The sequence below is a fragment of the Coloeus monedula genome (assembly GCF_965178545.1).
Source record: "Coloeus monedula genome assembly, chromosome: 15".
NCBI classification, from domain to species: Eukaryota; Metazoa; Chordata; class Aves; order Passeriformes; family Corvidae; genus Coloeus; species Coloeus monedula.
In genome coordinates this window covers 9,385,128-9,406,816 of record NC_138795.1, presented here as the reverse complement: position 1 = coordinate 9,406,816, position 21,689 = coordinate 9,385,128, and the positions used below count along the sequence as shown (strand labels likewise).

The following is a 21,689-nucleotide window of genomic DNA, read 5'->3' as shown; positions in this document are numbered from 1 at the left end:
AATCTCCCAGATGGAAAGCAAATCAATCTGCCCATTGCTGCAGCTGAGGCATACTTTGGCTCAACTTTAATTTATTCTCCTAAGCCTAAGAAGGTTAGTCATTTCAAGGTACAAAAATATCAAATTTCTTCCGTTAACCAGGCTGGTGAAAAAGTGGGGAAGAGTTGGGATTTTATGGGCTGTGCTGGGAAACGTTGTCGCTCCTTCCTTTCTATTAGTAAACAGCAGTATCATCTCCCCTTGATTCCTGGCTGTGGAATCTAACAAGGAAGAAGCATTTACGAGCAGGTCGCTAGTGATAATGGTTAAACATGAGTTGTGGAGGCATTAAGTGGGATTCTATGGAGGAGTGAACTAAATCTCTGAAGAACTTGACACAAAAAGGAAACGGTGGCAATTTTCAAGCACTTTAGCCAGTGTGCAATAGCCTGGTTCCCTTTGGGTTTTGTGCCAGGGATATAAATACAATCCTCCTACTTACCTGCACTCTTCAGGCCTATCAATTATGTTGCTCCCTCCGAGTTGCTGTTACAACTTTAGGTATTACTGTCCGCTGTAAAACCAGCACAGAGCAGAGTATATGACGGGTTATCACAGCCTACAGACCTCATCTTTGAGTAGCCAGCACCGGCAGCTCCTGTCAATGCTGTTTCTCTGTCTAGAAACCCCAATTTTAGCTGGGATCAGGGAGAAGGGAGCTCACAAAAACTTGGTGCTAATGAATGCTGGAAAATCGGAGCCTTATTTTTCTGTAAACTTTTGTCTCTCTGGTTGTTTCAGCCTGACTATGGTTCTGATGTCTTGTCTGTGTGTTATTATTTTCCCGTTTGAGATGCTTTTTCTGAATTCTCTGGAGGTGTTTAAGGCCAGGTTGGGCTGGGCTCTGAGCAACGGGGTCTAGTGCAAGGTGTCCCTGCCCAGGGCAGGGAGTCGGAAAGAGATGGGTCTTTAAGGTCCCTCTGACCCAAACCATTCTAGGACTCTGATTCTACTCTGGTTTTTGGAGAGTTTATACAAATAGGAAGGTTCCCGATTCCCCTTCTTACTGAAAAAAGCATTTCTAAAGGTACTTTGCTCAGACCTAATGACTCCAGTTCCAGTTTTCCTCACATTTTTACAAAACCACAGCCATTTCAGTGACTCTTCCTTAGTACACTTGGTGGCTGAAGGATTACACGGTCTCCTATCTAGCTACTTACACGTATCTTTTTGTATTTTCATGTTATCTGTATGATTATGTTGATACTGCTCCCAATGGACCCTTGAATTGCATTCCCCAATGGTGATAAAATCTTGTACATAGAAGCGTTTTTGGTGACAAATCTCTGGAGATGTCCTGATGTCCCATTGGTGCATTTGTTACCCTGCTGCATGCTGTGTTTCTTCAATATTATGGTAAAGAGGGTTTGAGTTATTAATCTAAAATTATTTTTTTTTAAAAAAATCTATCATTCATTAAACAATTACAACAATTATTTGTTCTCAACTATGCTCTAAGTTTAAATGCTGATGATAAAATGTAGTGTCAGACCTGTAATCTCTGAGTCAAGCACACTGAAAGCAGCGCAGTCCCACCTGTTTTTTGCGTAGTTGTCTGAAAATAAGCAGTGGGGTCTCCAGGCTGCAACAGGAATCAGGACAGGAAAAGCCTCTGCCATATGTCTGTACCTCCTGTTAGGGTAGTCCTTGCTCAGCCACCTGACTTCTACTGATACAAACTGAAAATGCTATTGGCCACAAAATGCTTTTAAGCTTTGAAAGTATTGAAAAAGTTGGAGAATGTCTATTTTAACTGCTGCGTTCAGGTAAAAGCCAGAATGAACTTACCAACAGAAGCTGTAAAGGTACCTCACTGAGATTTCTGAGATTTTTCCATGTGTGGTCTTCCCAAAGTGTAATTTTTATTTTTTTAAGTTTTTTTTTATTTTTTCTTTTGCAAGTGGAGCTTGCACGTTTAACTCCAACAAACAAAATGCCACAGAGATTCCCAAAGTAACGTCCTGGCCCCAGTGCACGTGTTAGCAGGAGTTTCTTGTTTTCCTTGTTATGAATGTAACCTGATATGTCACTTTTTTAGGTTCTTTAATAGGTGCCATAATCTACTTGGGCTGCCTGAGGTCAAGCTTGTTCCGGGATCTCTGGCTCTCCTGACAGAGCCTGCTGGATTCTGGGAGCTTGGAGCAGCGTTCCTTGGGCTGTGGGCGATGTGGGTGAACACGGACGGCTCCGGGCTGTTGGACGAGGAACACTGCTGTTTGTATGGAAGGAGAATATGGTGATGCCCCCCACATGAGACCAGCTCCAACACCACAAATGATATTGATTTTGTTTTTCCCTTACAAAAGCACCATAATCCCAGCAAATAAAATGGCACATGACAGGTGATCCCAAAGAAATCAGCCAAGCTATTTATGGAGCCCACAGCTAAATAAAGAGATGGGATGTGAGGCCAGAAAAAGCAAGTCCATGTGATTTGAATTACAATTCAGTTTGCTTTAGGATTTTCTAGTTGAAAGACAAAAGTTGGCCCTCCCAGCCTGGTGCAGCGTAAGAGAGATCTATTAAATGCCATTGGAGGTTGTACTTTAAACTACCTAGAAAATATCTGTGGATAAACACTTCTGTTGACATTAAAACTTTTAATTTAAAATAAAGTGAAATTTAATACAGTAAATTCTCCACTGCAAACAGATCACGATTCTGTGATCTGAACACTCAGTGTGATGCACACTCCTGTGTCAAAAATCCCCTCCTGTGCTGGAAAAAATCAAGGCCCATTTCACTCCAAGTTAGCTGCTCATATGAGTTTTTTGATATCTTTCAATTCTTTTAGTGACATCTAGTGAAATTTGGGGAAAGTGCAGGTTCCAACTGCAGTAGCAGATGCTTCACAATTAAATGCCTGAAGTACTGCACCTTATTTCATTTACTGTCCCTTAAGCTGCTGTCTTTAAACAATGCACCAAGTGCATTTTGGCCATTAAAAATTTTAAAGTTTGAGCTGATATTCTGGTAAAACCCTTTATGCATTTGAAGCACAAATAATTTACTCTTTGCTCCTTTTAACTTTGGGTATATATTTAGAATAACCTTTATTTTATGTTTTAAATTTTGCCATCTGTTATTGGTGCTGTTGCTCCTCTACACTTAAAGGCTCCAAGTATTTCAACTTCTACACAAAATACCCCAAACTTCTGCAGGAGTTCAAGCTACACATTTTCAATATTTGGTATTCCTGAACTTACTGAAAAATCAGATTTGGTCTGCTTGTTGCTCTGGACCAATCCAGAGTGGATATGAAATATCCTTTCATCAGCAAATGAAGTTTCCAACAGAGATGGAAAACGTATGCCTCCTACCTAGACATCAGCTAAAAACTTCAAAGGAAGAGCTGCCTCCCTCAGAGCACCATCCACATGCAACAGCTTTTAAAAGTGTAACTCCTTTTTTTCTCAAAGTAAAAACCCAAGTGGGTTCCATAAAGGTCTATGTTGGTATGGATTTCAGCTGTGCAAAGGACAGGGTGACCACTACAAACAGGGCTCATAAATATTTGGAAAAAAATACAAAGTAGCTTTAAACAGGCTAATATTAGATGACTGGAAAGAGTTCAAAAAATGCTAGGCCTTGCTTGATCTAAAAGGTTTCAACCTCCCAAACTGAATAGGCAATTAGGGCAGATTCTGAACAGGAGGATCTGAAGCAACAACTGGGAAGTCTGGAAAAATCCCAGCTGTGAGCATCACTGAGCACACTCGCATCCAGCCAGCACAGGGAAGATGCCCAGCATATCCAAACAAGCCTTCAGCTCACCAGTTCTGATCTGCTCTCATGCTGCTCAGAGCTAACTTTTCAGAACTTAGAAAATAAAGGCTTAAAGGAAAAATCAATCCAAGTACACCAAGAGCAACAGTTCAAACATTTTACTAAATCAATTCACACAGTTTCAAAATTGTAAATATAATTAAGGACAACAGGGTTTCTGTATTTTTTTTTTCCTTCCAGAATCATTAAGACAATAAACAAACACAAATTAGGTTTATAGCATCTGTTCTTTTAAAAAATGAAAGGAACGCCACTCGATGTATTGATAAAGCACCACAACACAGTTACAAAATAGGGTTGGCCTGTTTCTTTCACAAGTAAAAGACTACATACTCCTAACAGCTTCCTGCTCCAATTCATACTTCATTAAAATAAAACTATAAAATCTTCTAGATTACACTAACTTCAGACAATGCCTGGTATAACAGTGCATTAACAGCAGTAATGCCAACTATCAGTGCCAACATAAAACAGTTTAGAGAGGAAAAACAAAACAAACAAAAAATTCCAAAACAAAATGACAAAAACCCCACCTTTATTCCCCTAGATAAGCAAAATTTAAAATAAGAGATCCTCTGCCTCACAATGAGTTAAGGATTTGGGGATGCTGATGGGTGGAAGAGGGGGCTGGTACTGTTGCTTTCTAGGCTTAGTTGGCATCTAGTTTGGCCATTTCCTGCACGTATATCCCTATACTCTCACTGTCGAAGAGCACGAAGTACACCGTCTTGATTGAAGAGGACATTGTTGACACAAAATAGCTGGAAATGGCTTTCAGGATCAGCTGAGCAGCTGTTTGCTTTGGGAAGCCATTTCTAGAAGGAGAGAGAAAATAAAGAAAATCAAGACTTGCTGAACCAACTTTTGATGGTTTAACCTCCCAGGGAAGGCTCCGGCTTTTTGCCGACACTCCATGGTAAATAAACCTGCACAGACAGTTTTTACAGTCTGAATTAGAAGCTACAAACTTGTTGATTTAGGCAAGACTTAAAATGTTCAAAGAAAAGAAAAGCGTTCTCAGAAAATGAATACAGATTCTACACACATTGATGGGTTGAAGCTTATGATACCTGATGGGTCAATTATTCTCATTTAACAGGTAAGCAAACCAAGAGCCTTCTGCGTTCTGGAAAGCAGCATGTGTGTTGGAGCTGTGAAGTTAAACGTGTCCTGAAAGCAAAGCAACTGTTAAAGTAAAAAGGGACAGAGAACTTGATATAGAATATGAAAAATGAAAAGACCCAAAATACAAAATGGTCTTACCACTACTAATGGTTACTAAGCATAGGATTTTACAGGACCTAATCTGACAACCTTTCTTGCAAACTTCTTCACATTTTTACCTAGGAATCCTTGTCTGAAAGATTAATCTAATCTTAAGTCAAGAACAAGTAGAACAGTCTGAACAAAGCTATGACCTGAACTGTGAATTTTATAGGTCATGGCAAACTCCTGGAATTACACCTGGTAACTGCCTGGAATGTGGCCTGATTTTTGTTGCTGTGTTACTCCTGAAGTAATGCTACTCACCCAGACCATGAGTTTGCCCTGACAAAGTCTGAGCCCTCCCTCAGTCTCAGTGACGTGCACTCTGTAGTCAGTCAGTCTGAAGGTGATGGGACACGACCACTCTGCTGAATCAGAATCTGAAAGAGCCTGTTTAACATCACCTGGCTCCTTGACATGCACTTACAGATATCTGATAGTTAATAGTCCCCATTATAAAGTGTGTACTATTAATACTACAGATAATTTACAGATTACACAGAGGGATGAGTTTCTCAGCATTTCCCGAGCAGTTCAAAGAAGCTGGGCTAAATTCACCTCTGGCTCTAACAGGTGAACATTTCTCAGCACTTGCTTACTGAAGCACCACACTGGTAGTAAAATGCTGTTGTAATCTCCCTCTTCTTCTGTGCGGCAACACACCAATGTGAAGGGCAACTGCCTGTGTCATGGCCCACTCGCTGCATATTGCCTTACCAAAAAACATTCTCACAGAGCAATTCTGTGTCAGTCCTGCCTGTAATGCAATATTATACATGCTCTCTTGAAGATAATGTTTGTGGTATTTCAAATATGATGGCATGAAATTGCTTACACTGTTTTTTCTTTTCTAAATATGCCCGGTTTTTTCTTCTATTGAAGAAGGAAAAAAAAAAGGAAAAAGCATTGTGAGAAAAGCTTGTACTCTTCTAAACCCAAATGAGCTGGTCAGGGATAATCAGTTTTGTGATAAGTTAATCAACTAAGAGCAGTTTTGACACAAGAGCTACTTAGGAGTCAGCAGCTTCCACACCTGAGCACTTGCAGGTTACTTATGAATGCTGCATCCTGGCATACATTGAAGAGATCTTTCAGGAATTTTGCTCCTGAACTGTCATGAAGAGCAGCATCCAAATGCGGATATACACTCTTTCTGAATTGTTCTCAGGGGCCTCTGAAGTCACACAACTTCTGAGTGTTCTGGCAGGGTGGTCACACCAAGGCACATGAAAGAAGACTGGCCTGGTGAAAGGAAGGCACGGTGCCAGGGAAGCTGGTAACAATCCATTTGCTCAGGACACCTCTCCCAAGAGAAACGAAAAAGAGCAGAAAAATCAGCAGAAAGGTGCTGGCCTGATGGCCATGTGTGAGCTGCAAGAAACAGAAGCTTTATGCATTGATCTATGGGTTTGAGTTCAATTTTTGTGAAAAGGCAGTTGGGGACTTTAGCCAAACCAGTGTCAATTCAGATCAAAGTCAGAGCCTCAGAATGAAATCCGTTCTCTGAGGATATTTCATGTTCAATCCCTAACTCTCCTTTCCCTTTTCCCCTGATGGCCCTACCAGAATGAACTCCAGGCTACCTCTGAACAGCACCCAAGTTGTGCTTCCCATAAGTTGGCTGTAGCTGAGCATCTGGCCCAATGAACGCTACAAGTATGCTATTTTATTTCCCCTCGTGATTTATTTGAACTGCCCTCATGTAATCCCATTCCTCAACTATAAAAGAGAATGAAACTGTTTATATGGGTTTATTGGGTGATGTCTGCTTGACAGATGCCTGTACTAGAACAGCTGCATACATGTGGTGTCTTTGGCATTTGCTATCTTTTAAAGCTTTACTTTTTTCTTTTTTTTAAAGCTTTTGACTTCATAAAAACAAGTAGAGAGTACTGTCAGAATATATTATGTTCTCTCCAAAATTAACTTATGCTTGAGTATCTCTAATTAAGGGGAAAAAAAGGAAAAATACATAACCTCATATATTACTCAAGGCCTTTTGATTCCTCTCCACCTTTTAAAAGCACTTCAACTGGCTTGAGTAAGAATGACATGTTATGCCAAGTGGAGAACTTGCCCCAGATCCTCCCTGTCAGTAACCTGATTTCAGAACAGAATGTGAATCCTGATGATTGTTCAGGGCTTCATCATCTTCCAAAACCAATCACCTACTTCACAACAAGGGCTGGGAACTATCCAGAAAAGACAGGGCTGTGTGGAAGATAATTTACATGGTGTCACTTTTACATAACCAATTCAAGAGTCACTCTGCACTCTCTGCATTATTCTGTGGAGGAATAGAGTTTCTCCCAGAGAGCGATTCAGAGCTTCTCTTTGTACTGACCAGCCTATGACCCTGACTGCTAATTCAACAGGTTACTGTGAACCCTCTGCTCTCTTTCTCTACTGTTCTGGAAAGTTTGCTCAAGTTATCTCCTTAAAATGACACCCATGCAAATTAACTTTAGCTGGAGATCTGTATGATGCAAGTTGCTTAAATTAATCATCTTAACGAAACTTTTATTTCTTGTCATTCTCCCAAAACCTTGAATACGGTTTTCTGCCCTAGCCCACAGAATATGCAAGAATTAATCTAGTGCTGCAACACAGCACAATGGGAAGAATATTCTTGCCGTACACCAGCCAACTTCTTTCATGGCAAACTCAACTCTGAACAACTGACCCTCTTAAGAGAAGCAACTGTGTAATTCAGTCTAGATTTGGCCTTTGTCTTCATACTGAGCCACTATTGAAGGCCAGGTGTTCCGAACCTCCCTCTGCACCCCAAACCCAGGAGCCTCAGACTAAAGGTGCAGTCAGTCTGGATTGAGACTCTTAAGAACACAATCCAACTTTCAAAGGCACTGAGCACACTGTACAGAGCCAGAGGACCTGAACTTTAGACTTAGGCTTTCAAGACCTTGGCAAGGGTTTTTAAGTTTTTTTTGGTTTTTTTTTTAATGAAATAGTCCCATGATGTAAACTGCATGGAATTCAGCTTATGGATTTTGGATGAAAGCTTGAAGTGACTCTGCAAATCCTGAGAATCAAGGCACTTTAGCTTTGCAGCTTAAACAAACACTAAGCCATGTCTTCTGGCCATCCTAAGACAGGTAAGTTTCATTACACACTAAAATCAGGCAAAAGAGATCCCTTTTCTTCATGTTCTTTTCCACATCTCCAATTTATATAAATGAATTGATAGTCTGAAAAAAGTCTTTTAATATTCTCTTGAAAATTCGTTTTATGCTCTTTTTTTGCATGCTTTAAGATTTGCAGGGCACTATAAGATCTGCCAAAACTGAACTGGTGTTCAGGGAAACACTGCAGGCTTCATGCACTGCCTGAACAAACCTAGAAGAAACACTTTTTTTAGGGAACTGATTTAAACAAAGGAGAAAAAAGCCAGCATTGTAGCAATGTGTTTTATACACGGGAAGGGACTGGAACAACAGATGGCACTTAGAGAATGTGACCTATCTGGCATCAGGTTTGCCTGACAGCCTTACCTGCCACTGCCAATGGAAGGAAACGCGATTGATTTCAGCTTTTTTTCATCAGCCAGAGCCAAGCAGTTCTTCACTGTCTTTTCCAGCAGCTCCTCACATTTGTCTGAGCCCCAACCTGGGCTATTACAGTGGATCACAAATTTCGCAGGCAGTCCATGGCCAGCACTGACAACAGCTAGGAAGAATTGAAAACGAAACACAATTACTTTCCTCTCCTTAGGATTAAAGGAGTGTACATGTGATTAAAATAGCAATCAACAGACGTTCCTTTACCCCCAGTGAATGTTTTAGACTACAAACCACATAGCCTTAAAATATAACATGATTACAGAGACTTTGTATTTTCCATTTGCAGCTGCATTTTGCTGTGATAATTTATAAATCATAGTGAAGATTGATCTTATTTGGGAGAGAGCAAGAATTCACGGCTGACATCAAAGGAAGCACATTTATACTGAGGACTGGGTAAGGAGAAGGGCAGTATCTGTTAGAACCCAAACCCAGACAAGGGATGATCGTGCTTTGGTTGGGTTTACTACAGAGCTACAGTAAATATCAGGATGCTGGACAGGCACAAGGAGCTACGACTCCAGTGACCTTCAGCTACTCCTGCTAAATGTACAGTATTCAGCTGGCTTCTGATCATATGCCAGCCCAAACTGGAGCAGTTCAGAGGTACTAGTGCTCTGCAAACCCCTAAGGAAGGATGGAAAAGAGGTGAATTAAGATTCTGGCTTTATTTCGAGCTTTGTCTCTGAATAACTATAATGAAGATGTTTTGTGTGATTTCAAGACTCTGGGCCTGGCCTTATTTTAGCTTTTTTGTGTATGGGTCATCCAAGATCACTTGAACAATGCTGGGCTTAGTTTCTCTCTTTCATCACATTCTTGACAGAGGGGTGGAGAGGATGCATTTACAGATTTGCAATGTTTGATTCACACTGTTTGTGTAACAACAGGCCAGGCCTTGTATGTACGAAGAAATGAGGAATTTTTAATCCTATCTTATCACCACAATAATACCATGGACATCTGGGGACTAAGAAGATGCAGCAGACCCTGCCTACAAACTGCTGACAGGCAGGAATTCTCCAAATGAGAGGCCTCCTTCTCTGCAGGAGAACACGTTCTGGGTTCACCACTTCCCATCACAGAGCAACAACAGACTGTGCTCTGCCTGCCAGAAACCTGGGTAAGAGGATCTCTGTCATTTCTGAACTCACTGGGCTGTGGTTGCAAACAAAAAGTTGTAACTTTGGTTTGTCAAAAAAAAAAACCAAGGTGGGGGGAAGCAAACCACCCTATCACAAGCTGAGAGAAGAAAAACATCTATCTGAAATCTCACAAGAACATACAGTGAACCTTCACAATGAATCAGCCCCTAAAATACCCCACAAATTGTAGGTATTAAATGGCAGCTTATGTCTTCACAAAACCATATTAAAAATACCAGTAGGTTTTAAAAAAAATTAAAAAATCAGGTTTGCAAAGATGCTTAGAGGTCTGAAATCCTCTATTCCATTCTGGAATGTTTATGAGGCATTTTGCTATTTAAGTATAGTAGAAATAACTCTTGGCACATGATCATCACATATGGATACTATCCTGTGGCTGCTGCAGGAAAGAGAAAATACTCTTTGTCATATGGATCCTGACCAGGGGTTAACCAGAACATTTTGAAGGACAATGGCAGCACAAGCATTTATGTTCTTATGGGTTTGCAGAGTCCCAACATGTTGAATAGCCTCAGTGTTAGGCAATGCTAATTTGTCATAATGTGCAACTAAAATGTTGGCAGATTCAGAATACATCATAAATCCAAGAAAAATCTATTAAAAACAGATGACATATCTCTAGTCAGATGTGAAATGTGGATATCATCTTCACCCTGAAAGAATAAAATACTGTATTGATACACATGACCAACTTCAATATTTCTCAGGGAGTGTTTTCTAGGGTAGTCATTAATTAACTCATTAGGATTCTGATGAGGACAACTGTTCATTACGAAGAGCAGCTGTCCCTTACTTCAAATGCAAATGCACTGAAACGGGAAGTAAGAAAGAGAAAACCAACTAGGGACTTATTCTGTGCTAGTCACATTCCAGGTAAGCATCATGGTTATGGGTAGATTAAAGGGATGCCCACAGAATTGAGAAATCTGAAAACTAGGTATCTGTAGGACAAAAATGGATGTATCGGTTCTGCTCTAGAGTCCTCCAGTAAGTCCCTAGCAGCCAGTTTCTCCCAGTGCAATGCAGAGCTGCCCTGGGTAAGAATGCCAAGCAACCCCCAGATCTGGGGGATGCACTGACAGCTGGGAAAAAGAAACTTTTCAACTTGCCACCTATTTGAAGCAGTTTGGTCTGGGCTAGTAAGCAATCTTGTACAGAAGTTAGTAAAAAGTGAGTAATTGATTCTGCATATTTTTGCAGAAAAAAATTCCAAGAAAAACTTACTAAAATTTTTAAAAAGCAAGGGAGAAACCCCCAAAGTATTAAGCTCCAGAAGTAAACAGTTGTAATTTTTCCTGTCAGAGCTGAATTCTTACATCTCCCCTTCGGCTGTAGTTAGGATTCGTTTACAAAACTCTGCACACTGTATTTATTTTTATAGCATAAACACAGATGGCAGAATCAGCCTTCTATATGAACAACATGGATCAGCAATTTCACAGATGGTGTAAAATTATATATTGCCATTATCAAACTTTATTACTCATATAGTAGATTTTTCTCCGATATTACATAAATTTTGATAACTAGGCATCAAAAAGTTGTAAGCTTTTATAGCGATGATTTTGGCACTGATTAAACTAAGTACCCAAGCAGATGCTGAACTTTAAGCACATGCTTAAGTTCAGTGAAAGTCGGTGGCATTTCAGCAAAGCAGATGTTTAACAGAGTTGGACTACAAAAATAAGCATCTCATTAATTGCTTTCCTGAACTGTACCCTTAATGATCAACACTGAGTGTGTATGCACGTACCTGTGAACAGCCTGGTTTTACTGTAACACTACAGCACTGCCCATTTCCCAGGTGCTTTGGTAAAGGTTACTTAAGATGCAATGTGTGCAGTTTAACTGTGGAGAACACAAACATACAACCCTCCGGAGCTGCCTGCAGACAGCACAGCCCCAGTGCTGTTGCAGGAGGAGCTGGGCTGTGTGAGCCAAGCCCACAGCCTGCCGAGCTCTGGTTTGGGGTCCCGAAGCGCAGCCTCACCTCCGGCTATGTCCAACGGCCCGTTCTTTTTGCGGAGCTCAATGACAGCTTCCACAAACTCCTTGCCGCCTTTCTTTTCCAAAGTGCTCCCTGAACAGAGAATTGTTAGTTTACTCCTCTGATCTCAGCAGACATGTGATTCATCATTCACTTTTGTTACATCACTCTAGAGTTTTCTGCCCAAACATTTTTTGGGGACTGCAAAGTAAGATCTAAACCTTTTGGGACTTGAGAATTAGCTAGTCATTAAAAACAACAACAACAACAACAGAAAGAACAAAAAGACAACCCTAACAACCCAAAAACCTCACACTGGTATCCCTTGCTAACATTCTCAGACTTGAAGTTACTGTCAAGAACCATCTGACATGACATCCCTACCTCCTTCTTTCTCATGAGCATCTCTTAGTGTGAAATGTTCCAGAAGAATGTGCTAGCTCAACAGTGGTTGAAGGTTTGTAATTCCTTCCCCTAGGATTCATTTCCCCTCTTCTCTTACAAATTGCTTTAAAGAGCCATTTGCCACAATAAGAATTTAAAACTCACCTGATCTTGGTCCCTGACCCCAACAGGTGGCCCCAGGAATGAAACAGTCTCGTGAGTGCAGCGGGCTGCTTTACTTGGTAACTGCCCAGCTTGTTGAGCCACCTTTAACCAAGAGGAAGAGCCTCAGAAATAAGGAGAATCTCTAAGGAACATATTCCTCCAATGAACTTCACTAACTACAACTAAGGAGCTGGACAAAGTCATTCTGGGAGGAGAAGAGCTGTGCAGTGTGTCAGGGCAACCAAAAGGTATGCTGTTTACAAAGGCAGTCCATCACTAAATGGTTTAGATCTTATTTTGCAGCTCTAGTTTTAAATATTAATATAAGAAAAAACAGCCCAAGAAAGCATTTTCCTAACTACATAAGCATCCCACATAATTTTGCACTGTGCATATTAATTATAAAGGTAGATAAGTAAAAAGCAGTGACATCATAAAGGCTCTGATTTGAGATATTGCTTTGAAAACTGATTCCAGAAATTCAGAACTAGGATCTCTAAGGATCTAGACATTTATTTGGTGACACCCCTTACTTTCACTGATGAAGAAAGAAAAAAAATGCAATTTCTGATGGAAGTGCACATACTATATGCTCCAGGAAGCACAGTCCCTCCTCCAAGATTCCGGTTACTAAATCAGGTTATAGCTCTAGGAGCTAAGAAGACTGCAAGATGCTTTTGTTTTGTTTTGCTAAATTTCTTCCAAACTGAAAAGTTGAAAACAATGCATTTGTTTTCCATTCAAAAATCGACTCTGTGACCCTATTTTGTTAGTGGGAGTTTATTGCCTCTGGGGTACAAAAGCTGAGGACAATTACAAAATATATGCCTTTTCTTTGGCTTTTTCATAACCAGTTCACAACAGGGTTTGCCAAAAACTGGATTGCAAGGTCAGACTGTGTAGGTCAGAGTGTAATTTGCTCTTTGTGCTCATTTAAGCTTTTAAATATAAATACTTCAGCCAAACTCCTAAGAATTTTCTGAAACTTAAAATTACCTATCCCAGTGAAACTGAGTAGGAGGATCACCTTACAAATCTCTTAGAAAAGACAGTAATGGCTTTATTTGTAGCAGCAAGGTGTCTTAGGAGACTGCTGGGAAAGGAGATGCAGAGCAGCACTGAGATGCTTGGAAGCACTCTGCCCTTCAAAGGCAGTGAATTACCAGAAAGCACAACACCCTGTGCCCTTTGCTGGGCCCATCCAGCAGATGTTGCCGACTCCAGGGTCTTATAAAAACCCCCTGACAGAGAAGGGATGGGGGGAATGAAACAGCCTTCCATTCTAGTTATATTCTTGTATATATTTCCATATAATTCCAATTTTTATTTATATATATTCCAGTTATATTCCCCATGAGTCCATGAACTCTGATCAGTCCTAAAACCCATGACATTCATAATCCTTAATTTCTCTTGTTTCAAGGGGAAACATAATTAAGCCTTGTGCAGAATCTAGGAACAGCAAAGTTCTATTAAGTAGGTCATTTCTTTGCCATTGCAAAGCTGTTGTACATTTAATGGAATTTAGCCTAGTTTGGTTTAATTCAATCCAGAAGGATCAGCTTTTTCCCTTCTACTGGGAATTAATTTATAATTAAAAGCAATGAACAACCACGTCAGTTTATTTCACTGAGCTCTCTTCTTGCAGATTATGGTAAAAAGAAGAGAAGAAGTAATATTTGGTATGAATGTGTGCAATATTATGCATTTACTCCTCAATTATGCTCTTCTTCTGAATAGTAGTGAGGGTTTATATTGAAATCATACTTGACATCTATGTTGTAAATCAGCTTAATCTGGCAAAGGACAGACTGTATTTAACCATTTTCTACTACAGTAGCAAGTTTCTTGATGGAAGTCTTGCTTCACAGCTTCAAGGTTAGTAGCTTATTTGCTCAAAGGCATAAATATGTGTCACTCCCATGAGAATAAGATCATTATCTCATGCTTTCCAAGCAGGCATTGGTATCAGTGTTGAAAACAGCGTTAGCAGAAATTTAGGCTCTAAAATTCTCAGGATAAGCCCCCAGTACATTTAAATTGTTAGGGAAAAAACCAACAAAAAATTTAAAAAACAAATTTAGATGGTAAAAGTTAATCATTGGAAGCTAAGCATTTGTGCACTTCTATTCTTTCTTACAGCAGTCAGAGGCAACAGGAACCTATGCTAAGGAATGAGCAGTCCAGCTTCAAGAGACAATTTTCTTTGTAGGTAGCAAAGCATTTCTTTGTCACAGGGTAGGAGACAGGCACATTGGCTAAATGGGTCTGACAGACTTTGGAAGCATATTCTTCAGGTACAGTCTATTATGACACTCTGCATATTATTTAGCCAGCCAAGTCACAGTGCTTCTCCCCAACAGGCCAACCAGAGCTACATTTCTCTGCATGTTACTCAGAAAGCAGCCCTTTCAGAAAAAGCCAATGGTGCAGGACATGTGTCCCTCCAAGTCAGTACTGAAACAAGGCATCAGGTGTGGGGGGAGCCCATTCTCACAGTGATGGTGAGGTCAGAGGAGATGCAGAATAGAGGCTGGGATCAGCTGACTGGTTTTAAGCATTTCTGCATTCAGCCCAAAATCTGATTTGCCTTCTCAAATTACCAAGGCAGTTCAGTCAAAGTACTCCTACCCTTTTATAAAATCCTTCAAAATTCTGTATGCAGAGAGAGGTAAGAGAAGGGCTAGGAGAAGAGTTACTCAGGGGACAGTTAAGATGGCTGACTTAAGAGGTCTGTCCTGCTTCCTGTCATGCCTTCTCTCCATGTAGCTCAGCTGACTGATGTGTGTGTGCAGCACTAGCCTGGGCTTGTGGATGTGAGGACCGTGGAGCAGGGCTAGGAAGGTCATTGGCCCGTAAGATAATCTTAAGAGTTTGGAAAATACAGACAGGTTAGATCTGGCATGTGAATCCAGATATGAACATCTGAAACTTGGCATGGTGCACTGGAACTGGTTAGAAATCTAAAGATCAAGACTCAAACCACATTCAAACCAGGCACTTAACTTGTCAAACCAACAATGTTGTAATTCATTTTCCTTGGTCATGTGCCTGCATTTAATGCACTGTTCCTGCACTTCAATTTTGGTGGTGCACTCCACTGTTAGTTCCGAAAGGCCGATTTGGCAATAAAAACCAAAAATGCCCACTAGGTTTGTAATTGTTCATTTCTTGTTACGATCAGTCAGGACTGCTGGAAGTGAGAAATGAATGCAAATCTGCATAGCTACAACAAGCTGGTGGCTGCTGATCGACCATGCACACACATACGAACTCCGCAGCACTGAACTTGCCATTACCTACTTCACCACCGGTGTAGAAGTCAGAGTTTGTCGGGTGAACGACAGCATCACTGTCGATCGTGGCAATGTCAGCCTGTACAACTTGCAACTACAACAGGTAAACAGATGTATATCAACCACGTTGGACAGAGACCCAGCACAGGCTCTACATTTACACATGTACCAACGTCCATATTTTCCTACCTTTACATCTCCAAACCTTGCGCCAAAGGAGTATGCTGAGTTGTGTGTGCAGGTGTGTGTAGAGAAAGGGGTGTAGGCAGCAGGAGAAGGAATATTGAGTATGACATGATCAAATAAATGTTAAAATGACAAGTCAGAGCAATCACATGAGATCATTTCCAAAGTTTTAAAATCAGCTAATGCCCCATTTCATTTTGCAGAAACCTAGAACAACCAGTTCCCCACAGAGCATGACATTAAAATATGGAATCTGTTTAAAAAAGAGAAATTCAGGATCATCAAGCCAAACAAAATAATTAGTTTCTCCATTTTGTCAGCACCAATAAGCTGACAGGCACTGATCTTCATATGTAAAGCCATTCATAATTTTGTTTCTAAGAATGCCAGTCTCCTTCACATGGAGGAAACCACATATTTGCAGCCAGGGTTGCACAAAATTTCCTTTAAAAATACAAATAATTGTTCTTATAGCTTAGAAGTACGGTGTATTTTTAAATTATGTGCTGTAATGGCCAAGCCACTTGCAGAAATATGTATTTCTAAGAAAGGCTGATTTAAAAATTAGCCTTCTTAAACCTTTTTTCTTGTTAAGTTACTTTTCTACATTCCCATAGGAAATGCAGCAGAAGAAGAATTATGGGTTGTATTCCATTAAGGAAGTTTAAAAAAAAGACAGCAGTAGGTGTAATCAAATAAGAAGGGAATGCAGTATATAATGCATGAAAGGCAATTTTTGTTTTGCTGAAGAACAAACTTCTGTTAAAGAAGGATTTTTTTGATTTCTTATAAATCTGAAACAAGAGAGAAGCTTTAAAAGCAATTCTCCACCTACAATAGTTCACTCTTGGTATAGTATCAGTATTTGTTTTCAGCTGAATGTAAAAGGGAAGAATTGAAACATAATGGAAACAAATCACTGACTGAATTAAACATCAAATCAAGGTAGGAAAGATTTGGGGATAGCTAATTATTTAATAATCCCTTTCAAAAAATTTTAAGCCTACTCTAAGTATCAAAATAAAAACCCTGACATTGCAGGAAGAATGGAGAAACTGCTTATTTTGAGAAAAACCTGACAAAAAAGTATTTTAGTCCTCAAAGTATCCAAATAATAAACCCCCCAAAATAGCTAACAGTCACATATGATCATTATGGAAAAGAATTTAAAATTTTTGAACTGAAATCAGCTTGAAGACTAGCAATAGCTGCAAGTATTCAGAATTGGTCAAAAAGTATTTTGAATATAGTTCTTCAACAAAGCAGGACCTGCAAGATTTGAATTTCTGCTCTGATTAAAGGTATGAAGGCCTAGAGAGTAAATTCTGGGTTCCATAATTTCCATGTGACCGTTAGTTGTGTCAACCCATGCCCCATTTACCTAGGTCATCTTTAAGGTCAATGTCAGCATTGGTAGGATTGATAATGGCCTCCACCTCAAAGCCGGCTAAATTACTGATTTCACTGTGAATAAGGTTCAGCTGAAAAGAAAAGCATGAGGTGGGAAGTAACAGGACAGCTGGGAAATCACAGAGAAGCTGCAGAAAAGTGAGCTTTGCAACACAGATGGAGATAGCATCACTGCAAACAAATATGCAAAATAAAAGGCAGGTCATAAAGGGTTATTATCCCAAAAAAATTCAAACACAAGACTCAAACACTGTTCACACTGGGAGAACATGAATGTACCTACTAGTCAGCTCTATTTTGGTTTTACACTGATAACTATTTGGCATTCTTATTATTATCCAGTACCTAAAGGGGGCTTACAAGAAGTCTAGATAAGGACTTTTCATGAGGGCACGGAGTGACAGGACAATGGGGAATGGCCTTAAACTGAAGGAAGCTAGGTTAAGATTAGATACTAGGAAGAAATTCTTCCCTGTGAGGGTCATGAGGACCTGGCACAGGTTGCCCAGAGAAGCTGTGGCTGCCCCATCCCTGGAAGTGTTCAAGGCCAGGTTGGATGGGGCTTGGAGGAACCTGGGATAGTGGAAGGTGTCTCTGCCCATGGCAGGGGGTTGGAAAGAGGGGAGCTCTAAGATTCCTTCCAAACCATTCTGTGATTCTCATTTTGCCATTAAAAGAGGGTATTTGTTTCTTCCCTAAGTATAGATGAAGGACACCCTAAGCATCTCTTAAGCATCAATTACAAGGATGTGCTAGGACCGTTCTGCACTGAAACAGGATCAAAGCTGCTGCTTCCTCCTCCTTTAAGCCAGCAAACACGAGCCTATCTCTGAGAAAGCACACACTTGTCTCCAGCAATTCCTCCATCCCAACAAGGGGACGTGGCTTTTTTTCTTTCCTTATCAGTGGTCACCATGTTTTGTATTACAGCACTTCAGTCCTCATTACAGTTCTGCAGCCTTTGGGAATGTCTGGTGAGGTACCGTAAGCAGGCCCAATGATACTATGTGCGTATTGCTTCCAGTTTTTATTTGCTTTACTTCCTTTTGTCCCTTATGAAAGCAGAGATTTTTAACCCCACCCATTAATGCCCATTTACTCCTTGAAGTACTCCCATATATTTCAAGCACATCTTTCAATTTCTTTTTTGTTATAAACCAGGAAGATTTCTCCTGGGCACACAGAAAACCGAGGAAGGCAGCATAGAGATTGACGTCACACCTGCACTACATGTTCTTAAAAGACAGTTTGGTTGTCTCCTCACAGGATGTGACCCACACCACAGAACCAACTCTACAATTTGAGGCAACCTGATGGGAATGCTAAACTTAGCAAAGGTCAGAACTGCAGATATGGGAAGTTTATAACCAGGTTTTGAGCAGTTGTGACACTGCTTCGTAATTTCTGTTGGAAGTCTGATTTCACAGGCACCAAGTTTACTACTGTCAAAACTTTAAATACTTTAGAAGTGCAAAAGATTTTCCAGACTTTTTCATTTGGGGAAATACATGAGCTACAGCATGACCTACACCTGTGTTTACAATATGCATTTAAAATGACTTTTTCAGTAGCTCTTTAGGTGATATGGAAAGCAACCATAAAAGAGAAAGCTTTCATTCATTGATGCAATTCCTGAAACCAGCTGCAGTTAAGCCAGACTTTCCTTTTAATCCAATGCCCTCAGCCTACTAAGCATAACATACACCTTCAGGCATGGCACTTCATCTCATCAATAAGAGAATTTTATCTCATTTGTAGTCCATGGTCTGTAAACTTAACTCTTCAAATAATTTCTTTGTGTATGTTAATTTATTAACAGGGAATATGAGCCAGTCCACGAAACTCATACAAGTGAATGGGACATTTAAGGAGGCCACCATCCCTGTATTTAAATTTTATGAAAAACATATTTCCATTTCATTCATGTGATTCTATGAATTGACCTTCTTTCTCTTTTTAGAAGCTTGCAACTTCATATAATTTACATATTTTGCTTGAGTAAACTATGTTACTTCAAAATACGGTGATTTTGACTAAAAATGAGTGTAATTCAGCCCTGTTTTAAGTACATGTCTGTTTGGGAATTTGTAATAAAATCTAAGAAAGCTTCCTTTCCAAATAGCTTGGAATCCTTTAATACTTCACACGTGGTGAGTTATTCATTCTGGAGTTTGAGTCTTGAGTTTGAATACAAGCAACTGCTGTTTAAAAAAGTCAAATCAAATCAAACCAAAATGTTAAAAAAACTTCACGAATTTAAAAAAAACAACAAAAAAACCAAAAAAACAACTGCAAAACACATGCACACACCAGGACTGTTTTGTGGAAATTTTAGTATGCTCCTAAGCATATTTTGCTCATTCTCTAAGTGATCTCTTTGATTCCTAACTCTGTGCTCTACAAGTTTTTGCCCCAGATCTATCTCAGCTGCAGATTGTTTTTGTTTTGGACCTTAAATCTACCCCTGAGCCTACTCATATATAGGATTTACATAACAGACAGCTGGTAATTAAAGTTTCAATTTAACACAACAAGAAAATGCTTAAAAAGCTGCCCATGACTGATAGCATGTGTTGGCAGCTAAGTATTACTTTACTAAATTCTGCATTTACTGCTCAATGCCCTGTTAGCTATCCAATTGCCAAAAAACAAATAAAAAATTCATCAGAATTTTTCCTGGGGAATTAAATCCTCCAATGAGTAAGTGCTCAATTTCACTACCCAATAGTATGAAGCATGTATTAGGCAGAAGTGATACCCTAAAGGGCTATGTTAAAAAAATGAACAGACATAACTTGCATATACAAGTGCAACAAAGAACGGACATAACTTTAGTTAACATTTCAATTAAATGTTAATTAGATAAAATGTGGATGGCACTTGGCACATCCATGAGTATTTTCTAAGCCAAGCCTGGCACTTCTAATTTCAGACAAAATTACCTTAAGAGTCTTGAAGCTTTTTCTGGTATGAGTTTCATACCGAAAACTGAAGATGCCCATTGCAGACCACAAGCTGAGGTCTCTTGGAAAGAGACCAAACCTTAAAGCTTAGGCTTGAGGTCCTGCAACTCTGCCTCTACTCTGTAATCCTCTCAGGAAAAACAAACTAGGTAATGTGCACAATGCCACATTTCCACTAGGATGTCACTTGTAGGAAGTGCAATCATTTACATATTAACTAGATTTTAATAATTAATGTAGCACTAATAAACTTCTACAGGTATAACTGAAGGGTTCTTTGCCGTTTCAGGACCTCTAAGGATTTCCAGCCGAATGTCAGCGGTTACCTAAAGATTCAATGCAATAACTGTAATTTAAAAAACTGAAAAATACCCAGGTTTGCAACACTCTCATTTGTATTTTTTGCATCAAATTAAATCTGGGGGTATTGAAGGATGAAGAGCTGCTCCTGCAAACAAAACCCTTCCCTTCCCTTCTACAAACATGGAGCCAAGAAAAAGATTTTTCCCATTAAACACTTATGAATGATGTGATATCAAAACCAAGATTATTTTTTTCCTTCTCTGCATTTAGCAAATGATATTCTGATCTGGCAGATAATGGTTTTGCAAACCAAACAGACGTGCTGGAAAGGTGTTCAAGAATGTCACAGGAGGTTTGAAAGATCCTGATTGATTGATCTCAGCAGTAATTCTTCAAATGCTTTCTCTAACCCTCAGAACGTGATCTGTTTGATTTGGAGTGTTCCCTCACAGGAGACAAACAGGTTTTCATTTTCTTTTGATTTCTCTTTTCATTATGTGTTACAACAAAAGGCTAACACTTGGTCCTTCTCATGTGCAGGCCTAACTGACAAGGACCCAGTGCAGGGATGGATTACACCAGTAATTTTCTCAGGGGGCTGCACCCCAAGTGAATGAGAAAGCCAGAAAGTCCATTCCCTGGTACTAGGACTCACTGGGGAGCTCTACAACAGACACTGGCTTTGCCCACCACAGCTTAAAGCAGTCCTGGAGTTCATGATTTTCTTCCACTGAGCCCAACAGCAAAGCCCCACGGATTTGCTGGGTCAGTCTTGCTGGAACACAACACTAGGTCTTATTACAGGTTTTCTATGGTAACTAAAATGAGTTCAAAATCAGCTCCAGAAGTCTGATGTTACTTGCTTTCTTGAAACAGTAATATCTATTATAAATTTTGGGTTCTAATTTAGCCATCAAAACTTTTTTAAAAAAACACCCCCCTAATAAGAGTAAAATAAAAAAAACCCTACCAAACCAGCTATCTAGCTGTAGCTGTGGAAAATCAGAAGTCTTACAAAAAATGTTACTCTCATGCATGTTAAACTTGGCAAACAAACTGAAGGATAAATGGAGAACAACCTCAGTATGAAATAAAAATGAGTCAGAGGCGTTACATTCCACAATGGACAATGGCTCATCTTTTTATGGCTTACAACACAA

The 21,689-nt window shown here is 39.8% G+C and overlaps 1 protein-coding gene across 3 annotated transcripts in view; it reads right to left on the bottom strand.

Moving 5' to 3' along the window:
- Positions 1 to 3,908: 3,908 nt before the first annotated feature.
- The window catches only part of MACROH2A1 (macroH2A.1 histone), a 43,493-nt gene continuing 25,712 nt past the window's right edge, over positions 3,909 to 21,689 (bottom strand). For 2 of the 3 annotated variants that reach the window (XM_082291592.1, XM_082291593.1), the window contains exons 6-9: positions 15,671 to 15,761; positions 11,826 to 11,915; positions 8,601 to 8,775; positions 3,909 to 4,640 (exon numbers count right to left, since the gene is read on the bottom strand). In XM_082291592.1, coding sequence (XP_082147718.1) covers positions 4,475 to 4,640; positions 8,601 to 8,775; positions 11,826 to 11,915; positions 15,671 to 15,761 — 522 coding nt within the window. In that variant the 3' untranslated portion in view covers positions 3,909 to 4,474. Of the gene's footprint in view, positions 4,641 to 8,600; positions 8,776 to 11,825; positions 11,916 to 15,670; positions 15,762 to 17,234; positions 17,335 to 21,689 lie in introns of all 3 variants that reach the window. The other variant, XM_082291594.1, reaches the window with a different exon arrangement.